Below are 11,712 nucleotides of genomic sequence, written 5' to 3' on the forward strand. Positions count from 1 at the left end.
ATAGCACACTCATCTGCCCAGACCTCTGTGTTTGCTCTTCTATGTGTCCTATTAAAAGTATATTACATTACCGGGTGTTGAACTGCTAAAAGGTATACAAGTACTCCAAATCAATTTCAGTGAGTGAATTACCCTTTGCTCCTGATAAATATCTGCTTGATATGCAGAGCTAAATTGTGTTCTCAGTTGTATTGGTGTGAATCCAGAGTAACTCTATTTGAGTGACTTGTACTGCCCTTGACATTTTTTTAAATTAAATTTTAACAGTATTTTTTACAAAAATTGCACTGTGGCTGAATAAGACTGAATCCTGTAGGTTTACATGTGCAGCTGCTTTGATGGGATAGCTGTTAATAATAAATAAATCCTTAATGCTGACATATTCTGTATATTAGAGACTTTTGGAAGATGTGACATTTAATATAATCCCTGAGTATGTTTTGTTGTTATTTATGAAAAAAGTAGAAAAGCCTCATTTGTTAGTTTCTGTTCCTTTCTGTTTTTAAAGCAGAATGTATTAGATCATGACAATTAGAATTACTCTATTAGACTTACCCTGGAGTTACATAAGTGTAATTGAGAGCAACATCTAGTCCAATATTCATATTGTGTATTTTTAAAAAGCTGAGCTACAAATATCTGACACAGAACTAGTATCTGAGGCATACAAAGAGAAAAACGGTGTTAAATTGATTAAGCAAGAATTAATGAGTGACAGCCTCAATCACAAAGATTCTCTTCACACTGCAGTCAGAACTATACTAGCTCCCACCAAATTTAAAAAAGGTTATTTATGTATTATTTTGTTAATCATACTTGACCACTATTTCTTAAATGGTTGTAGCATGGTTTTAATGTGGGTTAGTGTCTAGCATAGACAATACATTGTCCTATGTATGCATTGCTAGCTAACATTCCTTTGCTTCCTTCTGTGCTACACAAATGAGGGAAGCAAAGGGGCCTATGACAGGAAATGAAGTTATTCTTCCATACTTTGTTTAACAATGCCCAGTCATACTCCAGTTTAGGTAGAACTTCTTGCCACTAGATCAGTCATAGTAAAGTATTGCAAACATAACTTTCTCTTAATAAATGGGACTTCACTGCAAAACTACAAGGCTATGAATAGTCATGTAGCATGTAAGCACACAGTGGCAACAACAGCTGCTAGTCATTATTTTCTCCTCATCTCTTCAACACCTCTGTGTTTCAGTTTGCTTTATAAGTGATAAGTCACTCTTTTCTCAAGAGTTTTTCTCATACAGGATAGGTATTAAAAGGACCTCTAAACTCTGGGGCAACTAAGGGTCACCAGCAAAGGAACTGAACTTTGTTTTTTTTTATTTGAACTGTGCATCCTCTCTTCAACCTCTCTCTAGATAAGGTGGCTCACCTTGGTAAATTACAAAATAAATAATGTTGTGGCAGTTCATCTCTGCTGTTTTGACAGAGACTCTTTTCTATTTTTCTTCTACAGACAACCTGGTGCCCATCTCTTTATTCTGTTCTAAGGCTTGTGTTGATGATTTTCTCAGAACTTAAGTGTGAGCTACAAAAACTGGTTCTCACTTCAGTCATGCAAAAATGTATTCTACCATCAGACAGTCTTTAGGCATCTGATTTTATGCACTAACTATAGGTTGTTCCATGCTGACAATTTGTAACAGAGAAATAAGAGAATTTGGCTTATGATCACACACTCAGATAACTGCATGGACTGCTTTATGCCCTCGTCTTATCCAGTCCCCTGCTTTAGGATACAGGATAGGTATCTATTACAATGTAGTAGGAGCACTTTTTCTAGTTTAGTTTTAAGAACATAAGAACAACCATAGTGGGTCAGACCAAAGGTCCACCTAGTCCAGTATCCTGTCTTCTGACAGTAGCCCATGTCAGGTGCTTCAGAGGGAATGAACAGAACAGGTAATCATCAAGTGATCCATCCCCTTTCCCCCATTCCCAGCATCTGGCAAACAGAGGCTAGGGACACCATCCCTGCCCATTCTGGCTAATAGCCACTGATGGACGTATCCTCCGTGAATGTATCTAGTTCTTTTTTGAACCCTCTTATAGTCTTGGCCTTCACAACATCCTCTGGCAAAGAGTTCCACAGGTTGACAGTGCATTCTGTGAAGAAATACTTCCTTTTGTTTATTTGTTTTAAACCTGCTACCTATTAATTTCATTTGGTGACCCCGAGTGCTTGTGTTATGAGAAGAAGTAAATAACACTTCCTTATTTACTTTCTCCACACCAGTCATGATTTTATAGACCTCTATTATATCCCACGCCTCTTTTCCAAACTGAAAGGTCCCAGTCTCACTAATCTCTCCTCATATGGAAGCTGTTCCTTACCCCAATCATATTTGTTGCCTTTTTCTGTACCTTTTCCAATTCGAATACGTGTTTTTTGAGATGGGGCAACCACATCTGCATGCAGTATTCAAGATGTGGGTGTACCATGGATTTATATAGAGGCAATATGATATTTTCTGTCTTGCTGTCTATTCCTTTCCTATTGATTTCCAACATTCTGTTAGCTTTTTTGACTGATGCTGCACATTGAGTGGATATTTTCAGAGAAACATCCGCAACGATCCCAAGATCTCTTTTTTGAGTGCTAACAGCTAATTTAGACCCCATCATTTTATATGTGTAGTTGGGATTATGTTTTCCAATGTGCATTACTTTGCATTAATCAACACTGAATTTCATCTGCCATTTTGTGGCTCCATCACCCAGTTTTGTGAAATCCCTTTGTAGCTCTTCGCAGTCTGCTTTGGACTTAACTATCTTGAGTAGTTTTGTATCATCTGCAAATTTTGCCACCTCACAGTTTATCCCTTTTTCCAGATCATTTATGAATATGTTGAATAGGACTGGTCCCAGAACAGACCCCTGGGGACACCACTATTTACCTCTTTCCATTCTGAAAACTGACCATTTATTCCTAACCTTTGTTTCCTATCTTGTAACCAGTTACTGATCTGTGAGAGAACCTTCCCTGTTATCCCAGGACAGCTTACTTTGCTTAAGAGCCTTTAGTGAAAGGCTTTCTGAAAATATAAGTACACTATATCCACCGGATCCCCGTTGTCCACATGCATGTTGACTCCCTCAAAGAATTCTAGTACATTGGTGAGGCATGATTTCCTTTTACAAAAACCACATTGACTCTTCCACAACAAATCATGTTCAGCTATCTGTCTGATAATTCTGTTCTTTACTATAGTTTCAACCAGTTTGCCTGACACTGAAGTTAGGCTTACTGGCCTGTAATTTCCAGGACTGCCGCTGGAGTCTTTTTAAAAAATTGGTTATGTCACATTAGCTATCCTCCAGTAATTTGGTAGAGAAGCTGATTTAAATGATCGGTTACATATCACAGTTAGTAGTTCTGCAATTTCACATTTGAGTTCCTTTAGAACTCTTGGGTGAATGCCATCTATTTTAATCACTTCAACTTCATCCACTATAGGAGGGGAAAAAATTCAAATAACTACATATGTTGCAGTGTAGCAGAGTTACTATGGGAATCTTACACTTTAAATATTTGACTTCTTATCCTTAGTGAAATTGGGAAATTATATAGCCAGTGTTATTCAGAAGGCCAGACGATCACAGTGGTCCCTTCTGGCCTTGGAATCTATGTATGATCCATTGTGTCATTTTTTACACTGAGAGCATCTTTTGCTTCAAAATTTGCTACACTCATACCCCTCTTAGAAGCCAATGAACAGCTCCAAGCTACAGATGGTGTACACCTAGTGATCCAATACATGAAGGTGATCTGGGCAGAGCACATCACAAATGTGCAGAAGGTTACACGCATAGATTAGATAATTATTTCTCTTTCATTGTAAGAGCTTTGCTTTCTTCTCTCACTGGTTAAATAGCAGAAAGATATTAAGTCTGTATCCACATTTCTGACTTGGAGCTCTGGAAAAAAAAGTTACAGACCTAACAAACATTGACTAATTTGACTACACTTACCACAGAGCTAACAATATGGACATTTTACATATGCTGCTGTGAATTAAATAGTGTGAACTGCATTGTGCCCATGGTACGGTGGAAAATGCACAAGGAAATTTCTATCCACATCTGCCCCTGAGCAGAACATTGCTTGTAACTAGCACCAGAAAGCCAATAGTTTCCCCCAAAGGGTGCAGACATGCCTCTGGGTTGTGTCACTGAGTATATTTCATTATTTTGGGGGCTGTGTGCTCCAGTCAGCTGGGCTGACCCAATATGGAAAGAAATGCATGCTACACCCTTTCAGAGGGTGGCAAAGCTGCTGTTGAAGCATATATCCCAGACCCACGAGGAACTGTGAGTTCCTGCTGTTTGAATCCCCAAAAAGTGTTGTTATTTACTGGCTCTTCTGTTATGCTCATTGGTTGCAGCATCAGAACACGTAACACACAGACACAATATTGAATGCAGCCCCACAACACCCTGTGAAGCAGGGAAATGATGTGGATTGTAGTTTAAAAGTCTGGCCATTTAGTACCACGTGCTGTTATTGCACAGCATACATTTTCAAAGGTATTTGTAGCTGTGCATTGGAATAAAGCATCATTGCCATATGAAAGAGAATGAATCAATAATCTGGATGCATGCAGTGCCTTGGGGATGATGGTTGGGCAGGATATATCCTATAATTTAAGAAACTCCCATAAATTAAAAGAATTGTTGATATCCAATGGGAGAATATATAAAGTGCAAAATATTTTCTTTCCCTTGGTTAAGAAGGTAAATATTCACTAATAATAGGTGACGTGCAGTAGGATTGTACCACAATGCAAAGCCATTCCCACTGGACATTTCACTTTCTCCACCATCACTATGTGAAGTTCCTTTGTCTGCCTCTCAGCACTGTGTACTGCCCATGAAAAGGTCAAAATGCAATTTTAAAAAGTTTATTTTTTACAAAGCTATACTGTGGCTAGATAAGATTGCATGCTGGAAGTTTGCATGTGAGAGCTGCTTTGAAAGGGATAGCTGTTAATAAAAATAAATTAATACATAAAGTAAATCTAATCATGAGGGTTGAAATATTTTATATATCAGAGACTTGTAGAAGAGATAGCATTTGATATAATTTCTAAGTATGTTTTGTTATTAAGGGAATAAATAAATACAATTTTAAAGGCCTCATTTTTCATTTTATGTTCCTTTATTTCTGCTGGGGCAGCATGGATTAGATCCTGAGCAGTAAGTAAAGCTCCTAGTCAAGCAGACAAGTATTTTTGCCCTAGAAGTGGTGGGTATTTTATTCCCCTCAGTGTTAGCAGCTAGGATAGTGCTTCAGTGCCTGCCAGCACCAACCCTTATTGCAAAAAGTACACGAAACTGGGAGAGTCACTTTAGTCTTTCCCACACTCGCCATTTCACAGCCCAGAAGCGTGGGGTTTTTTTCATGACAGCAGTCGTGTCTGTTCAAGTGTGATTAACACTGACTTGCCAAATCTCTCCCTGGGCCATTTGGGACTTGCACGCGTCCACGCTCCTTGTTTACCCTGATGTGCCTTCACGCGTAGCCTTTTTGTTTATCTGACTAACAAATGAAAGGGAGGGGGTGGACTCCTAAATAGTCATTAGGCGAGGACTATAAAAGCCCCTCAGCCTCGGGCTAGCGGGAGAACTGATCTACTTTAGGATCATCATCGGCAGAGCAGTACCACTCCCTCGTCGGATCCCGTGCTGTAGCGACGGAGCATGGAGAGCGGACACATCTGCTGCCGCCCTTCACTTCAGGGGTTTAGCTCCCGGAGATGTTCCAAAGGACAACACGGGTATCCGCACTTCCTCCAGCTCAGCGCACCCACCGCGCCTTCCTTCCAGCAGATCAACTGCACTTGTGATCAGAGCCTGGTTTCCCCATGCCTCTTCCACCCATCGCGCTGTGGAAACTGAGCAGCCAGTCTGGGGTTAGGTGAGTGTTCATCTCTATTTAACAGGCTGTTTCCTTGATTCTGCAGGGCCGGGGAATTCTGGAGGCCTTGGATCCCCACCCAAAGAGATGCAGAGAGACAGCTGAGAAGAAATCAAAGTGTGGTAAGTGTCTCAGATCTGCCAATAATACTGTCCTGGCAGGGAGATGGAGAGGACCAAGCAGGTTTTCTTCTATCTGACACGTTCAGGGTACCGTGCAAGTCTGACTTAAAAAAAACCAAAACAAACAAAAAAAACCAACAACCCCAAAGCAACAAACTATCAATCTCCCAAACAAGGTCTGTTTGGGAAATAATCTGTGCAGCAGTAGTGAAGGGCATTTCTGAGGTTAAATGGCAATGTGTAGTTTAATAAACCAAGAATATTGAATACTGCAGTAAATTAACCTGTACTGTTTGCCAGGTTATATTTAACACCTGTGGAGTAAATTTTGTCTCCTCTCTTTTAATTCCTAGCTGTATAGTCCATATGGGATGACAGAAGCCTCAGGAAAACTTACCCAATATACACATCCAGTTAGGTAAGTTGCTATTCAAGGAATAACATCTCTAGTAACCCTCTGATAATTAGTTTTACAGCTGTCATGATTCTGAAGCAGACTTTATGGCCTTTAGTCTCCACCCATATCACCAAATGTATTTGTGGTTGTATGTACATTAGATGGTCCGAAACCAGTTGAGCAAAGAGTACAGTAACCTTTTCCAGAAATGTGTTGTGCATTATAGCCCCTGTCCAGCAAAGCACTTAAGTACCTGCTTACTTTTAAACAGTGTGAGTAGTCCTATTGATATCAATGAAAGTACTCACATGTTTAAAGGTAAGCAGGTGCTTAAGTGCTTTGCTGGATTGTGGCCTAACAAAATAAATGTTAAAAACTATCATAGTAATGATAACTTGCATTTATAAAGCTGCTTTTATTCCAGAGGATCCAAATGCATTTTCACTTTTCAAACAGAACTCTCCTCACCCATCCCCGAGGTGGAACTTGACAGCTGTTTGATAGCACACACCACTAACAGCTCAGGTCAGGAAGTAAAGATTACTATAGCTGAAGCTGTAGGGGATCTATCTGTTGCATGTAATGAGAGCTAGTCATTATGGTATCCAGGTGATTTAGGAAGGTTGAATGTAATTACACAAATTAGTATTTTAGGTAGGACACAAAGTGCTCACAAATTTAGGCCCCGATTCTGTACGCACTTGAGTAATTGTATTGACCTTGGTGGGACTACTTACATGCAAGCATGTGTGAGAGTCTCTGCAGGATTGTGGCTTTACACGCTAAAAGTGAACAGGAAATGTGATACTGACTATTTGAGTGAAAAAGACTATTTGAGTTGTTCAGAAGAAAGATGTAGCCTAGTATAATTTGTTATTTACAACTGACTTAGAAAGTATTTTTGAATAAGTAAATAAACCTCCTCTTATATCTTTAATTTGTTTCTGTTATGGATGATATGTAACCAGTGTTCATGAATCATTGCACAGGGAAATATATTAAATGGTGCTGGTGACAAAGTGGTTAGTGTCCATTTATCTTTGGAAACTTGTGTCTCATTTCTTTGCTTTTTAAATTCACCTCCCATTTTTGCTTGCAATTTGTTGTTGTGATTAGTTGATAGTGTAAATCATATTAGTTGGATGTCCCTGCCAATAAGGTAGAAAAAAGTCTAATTGTCATCACTGGTGTTTATAATCTGTGGGCACAATATGGGAGATCAGTTTGAAAAACTAGACGCACCGGATACGAGTTGCATGTAGTCCACAAGTGGGAAGAAAATATAGGTTTTAGTTTCATCCTGAGAAATTACTCTTGCTCTGAATGCTTTCTTTCAATCTCAGGATTCAGGTTAGTTTTTGATGCTACATTTTGTATGGTAGTATATTTGAGGCTTCTACTGGATCTGTATTTTTGACAAATTTTAAATTTCAAAATACCTATCAGATATTCAGATAAAAGAGAAACCTTTTCTAGTGCTGACTCAGCAAATGATTCTTGTGTAGGTTGAGGGGAAGAGTTGGTGTCTGTTAGAAACACAGAAGACTTTCCTGGCCCCGGAGGCTGACGGACAAACACAAAGGATAATATCTAACAATAATAGATACACAAAACATTGTATATTTGTTTCAGACTATTTTGGCCCAAGTCAAGGTGCTATGATTACTTATATCGAGAAGCTGAAGCACTTCTGAAAAACTTCCCAGTTCAAGCCACAATTTCCTTCTATGAAGACTCAGATAGTGAAGATGACAATGTTGAACTGGAGCAAGATTCGGGAATAGAATCCGATTGCTAACTATATGGAGTGCTAATACCACCTCTAAAACTTTCTAATTTAAACTTGATGTAAAAATGTATCATAGTATTTTTAAAGATAATTTATTTGAATGTAAGTTATTGGTAATAAAAAAAATTGAAATATTTTGTACATGTTATAGTACATTTGTCTTTTCTAGTCTAAGGATTGTTTTTGCTTTTAGGGGAGAAAAGGTACACATCTGAATTTCTTAAAACAGCTGAATAATTTATTCTCATGAAGCCTGACACATTTAATATATTAGAGTTAAAAAAAAATTCTAGCTCCTGGACTTTGTAGTCCATAACTGACACATTCCCAAATTGCAATTTTGAAACAAGTTGCCTGATTATTCCTTCCTTTACACCAGTTTTATGATGAAGTGACTCTATTGACTTCACTAGAGTAAAAATGGTGCAACTGTGTGGAAAAACAGGCCCAGTAGAGTGGCTACGTAATGAAAGTTTTCTTTATAGCTTAGGTGAAGCAGTTCAAGTAATTAATCTGGAACAAATATTCTTAGCCCCTGGTCTACACTGGAGGTGGGGTGGGGGCGGGATCGATCCACATTATGCAACTTCAGCTATATGAATAACGTAGCTGAAGTCGACATACTTAGATCGACTTATGGTGGTGTCTTCACCGCGGTGAGTCGACTGCTGCCGCTCCCCTGCGGCGCTGGAGTACAGGAGTTGACGGGAGAGAGCTTGGGGGTCGACTTATCGTGTCTAGACTAGATGCGATAAATCGATCCCCATTGGATCGATTTCTACCCACCAGATCGGTGGGCAGCATAGACATAACCTTAGATCATACACTCACTGATGAAATTAAGTGCCAGTGGCGGCTCTATGTATTTTGCCGCCCCAAGCATGGCAGTCAGCCTTTGGTGGCATGCCTGCAGGAGGTCTGCCGGTCCCGCACCTTCGGCGTACCCGCCGCCGGGACCGGCGGACCTCCTGCAGGCATGTAGCCGAAAGCCGCCTGCCTGCCGCCCTCAGGGCGAGCAGCAGGCCACCCCCCGCGGCTTGCTGCCCCAGGCACGTGCCTGGAGCCGCCCCTGTGAAGTGCATACATGTGCATGGAAACAAACAGTTTAAAAAAAAGAAAAAGACAAACAACATAACTTTTTCAGTGTAAACATAGGGAACCAAATTCTCCTCTCAGTCACACCCATGAAACTGGAGACAGAATTTAGGCTTGCGAACTGAATCATGCTCTCAGATACATGGGCTTATATTGCTGGATATATAAAAATAGTTACCGATCATGCATGTAAACCAGACAACAGCACGAAGTAAGGAGCAAAATTGTGCTCTTACTGACTAATGGGGTTTCACTGCTACACCTACAAGTAGAATTTGGCCTGACATACAGTAATACATGCCTGCAAATGTGAAGACAGCTGTAAATTAATATAATTTATAGCCGAATAACCATTTGGGGTCCAAGTCTGCCACCCGCACTCATGAGTAGTTCTGTGCTGTCAGTATTCCCCCTGAAATTACTCACAGAGTAAGGTACAACACAGTGCAATGATAGCAGAATCAGACACTTGATTGATTTTTTTTTTTTTTTTTTCCCCACAACTGGTCCATTCTCTCCATTTCAAAACCTTCAATGTGTGACCTGGCTGTGTTTGCCTGAATTTGCAAGAGAACCTGAAACAATAAATATGAGATCTGAACTACTCGGTTGATTTCAGTGTGTGCTAATTCTGATGTCAACGATGATACTTCATACCTCAACATTAACAACTGTACTGTTCATCTAAGCATGTAAGAAAGGAGTATTCTATAAGACAAGTTTGCATAGCTCTTCCTTACTGACTGCTCATTTTCGTGCTGAAGTTGGGTGTGATTGGTTTAATTTTCTTTCAAGAGTTTGGGAAACTGTCAAGCCTATTAGCAGACACCCTGTCCTTTCTATGTTTTATACTGTACCTCAAGGTCACTTGAAAAGTTACAATGCCTAATTGTGGACCTTAAATTTGATTCGAGGCAGAATGTCTTTGCATCATGCTCAGGTTTTCTCTCTCCTCCAGATCAATGCAAATAGCTCTTTTCTTCTACCTCTTAAGGGTATACAAGCTTAGCTTTCTTATGACATCTCACTCGTGATAATATTTTAATAATAACAATATTGTACACTTATAGGGCACTTCCAATCTGAGGATTTCAAGCACTTTACAAACAGTAATGCATTAAACCTCAAAATACTCTTTGGAGACCATATCCATGGCCCATTCCAGGGAGGGGTGGGAGGTCTTGGCCACTTTTAGCCGATTCCGGGGGCTGTTTTAGAAGAGCCGGGGGTGGGACCATCTGAGTCAGTGGTGTCCCGACAAAAACGTAACCCACGGAACGGCGCACCAAGCAGGGCCGGCTCCAGGCACCAGCCGACCAAGCACGTGCTTGGGGCACCATCTGGTAAGGGGCGGCCAATCTTGGGGGTGGCGGGGAGGGGCGCTCAGGGTTTTTCTTTTTTTTGGATTCGGTTGGGCGGCGCTGGGGGTGGGGTGGGTTGTTTTTGTTTTGGCGGCTGGGGGTGCTGGGGGGGGAGGATTCGGCAACGGCGCTCCGCGGGGGTGTGTGTGGCGGTGTGGCGGGGCGCTCCGCGGGGGTGGGGGTGTTCGGCAGCGCGGCTCGGTGGTGGGGGTGTTTGGCAGTGCGGTGCTCGGCGGGCGGGTTCGGCAGCGGGGCTCGGCGGTGGGGGTGTTTGGCGGCGCGGCGCTCGGCGGGCGGGTTCGGCAGCGGGGTTTGGCAGTGGGGGTGTTTGGCGGCGCAGCGCTCGGTGTGTGTGGCGGCGGGGGGGGGGTTCGGCAGCGTGGCGCTCAGGTTCGGCAGGGCGGCTCAGCGGTGGGGGTGTTCGGCGGCGTGGCGCTCCGCGGGGGCGGGTGTTTGGCGGCGCTCCGCAGGGGGGCTGGGGGGTTCGGCGGCGCGGTGCTCCACCGGGGGGGGGGGGGGGTGGCGGCTCAGTGCTGAGGGTGTGTGTTATGGCGGCGCTATGGAGGGCGGCGCTCTTTTTTTTGCTTGGGGCGGCAAAAAAGTTAGAGCCGCCCCTGGCACCAAGGCCCAGTGCCAGGGTGAAAGGCGGATCAAGGCACAAGCCAATGGGGTGGGGGGGGCAGGTGTGCGGCCCCAGTGCAGCAACCGCAGCAGGGTGGAACGTGGAAGTTGTGCCCCACGACACAGCGCGGCGGGGGAGGAGAAGGTCTCGCGGGGGGGGGAGTAGTAACGTCAGCACCGGCCCCCATTTGCAGCCGGTTCGCGGGTTTGTTTTGCGCGGCTCCGGCCCCACCTGAGGGTGGCGCGCGCGGCTCTGGAAGGAGGGGGGGTCGCTCCCCAGGCTGCTGGACAGACTCCGCCCCCCGCGCCTGCGCAGTCCCCTCGCGGCCAGGCCGAGCCCGGAAGCGCGCGGGGGGTGAGCGCACCGCGCGGCCGCGGAGCGGAGCAGG

General features: G+C 42.9%; 1 protein-coding gene across 1 annotated transcript; it reads left to right on the forward strand.

Moving 5' to 3' along the window:
• The first annotated feature begins 5,721 nt into the window (after nucleotides 1-5,721).
• RIPPLY2 (ripply transcriptional repressor 2) lies at nucleotides 5,722-8,255 on the forward strand. Its single transcript, XM_065400576.1, has 4 exons — nucleotides 5,722-5,798; nucleotides 5,985-6,060; nucleotides 6,414-6,478; nucleotides 8,090-8,255. The coding sequence occupies exons 1-4, from the start codon at nucleotides 5,722-5,724 to the stop codon at nucleotides 8,253-8,255; spliced, it is 384 nt and encodes a 127-aa protein (XP_065256648.1).
• The last annotated feature ends 3,457 nt before the right edge of the window (nucleotides 8,256-11,712 follow it).

The sequence above is a fragment of the Emys orbicularis genome, chromosome 3 (genome assembly GCF_028017835.1).
Source record: "Emys orbicularis isolate rEmyOrb1 chromosome 3, rEmyOrb1.hap1, whole genome shotgun sequence".
Classification (NCBI taxonomy): domain Eukaryota; kingdom Metazoa; phylum Chordata; order Testudines; family Emydidae; genus Emys; species Emys orbicularis.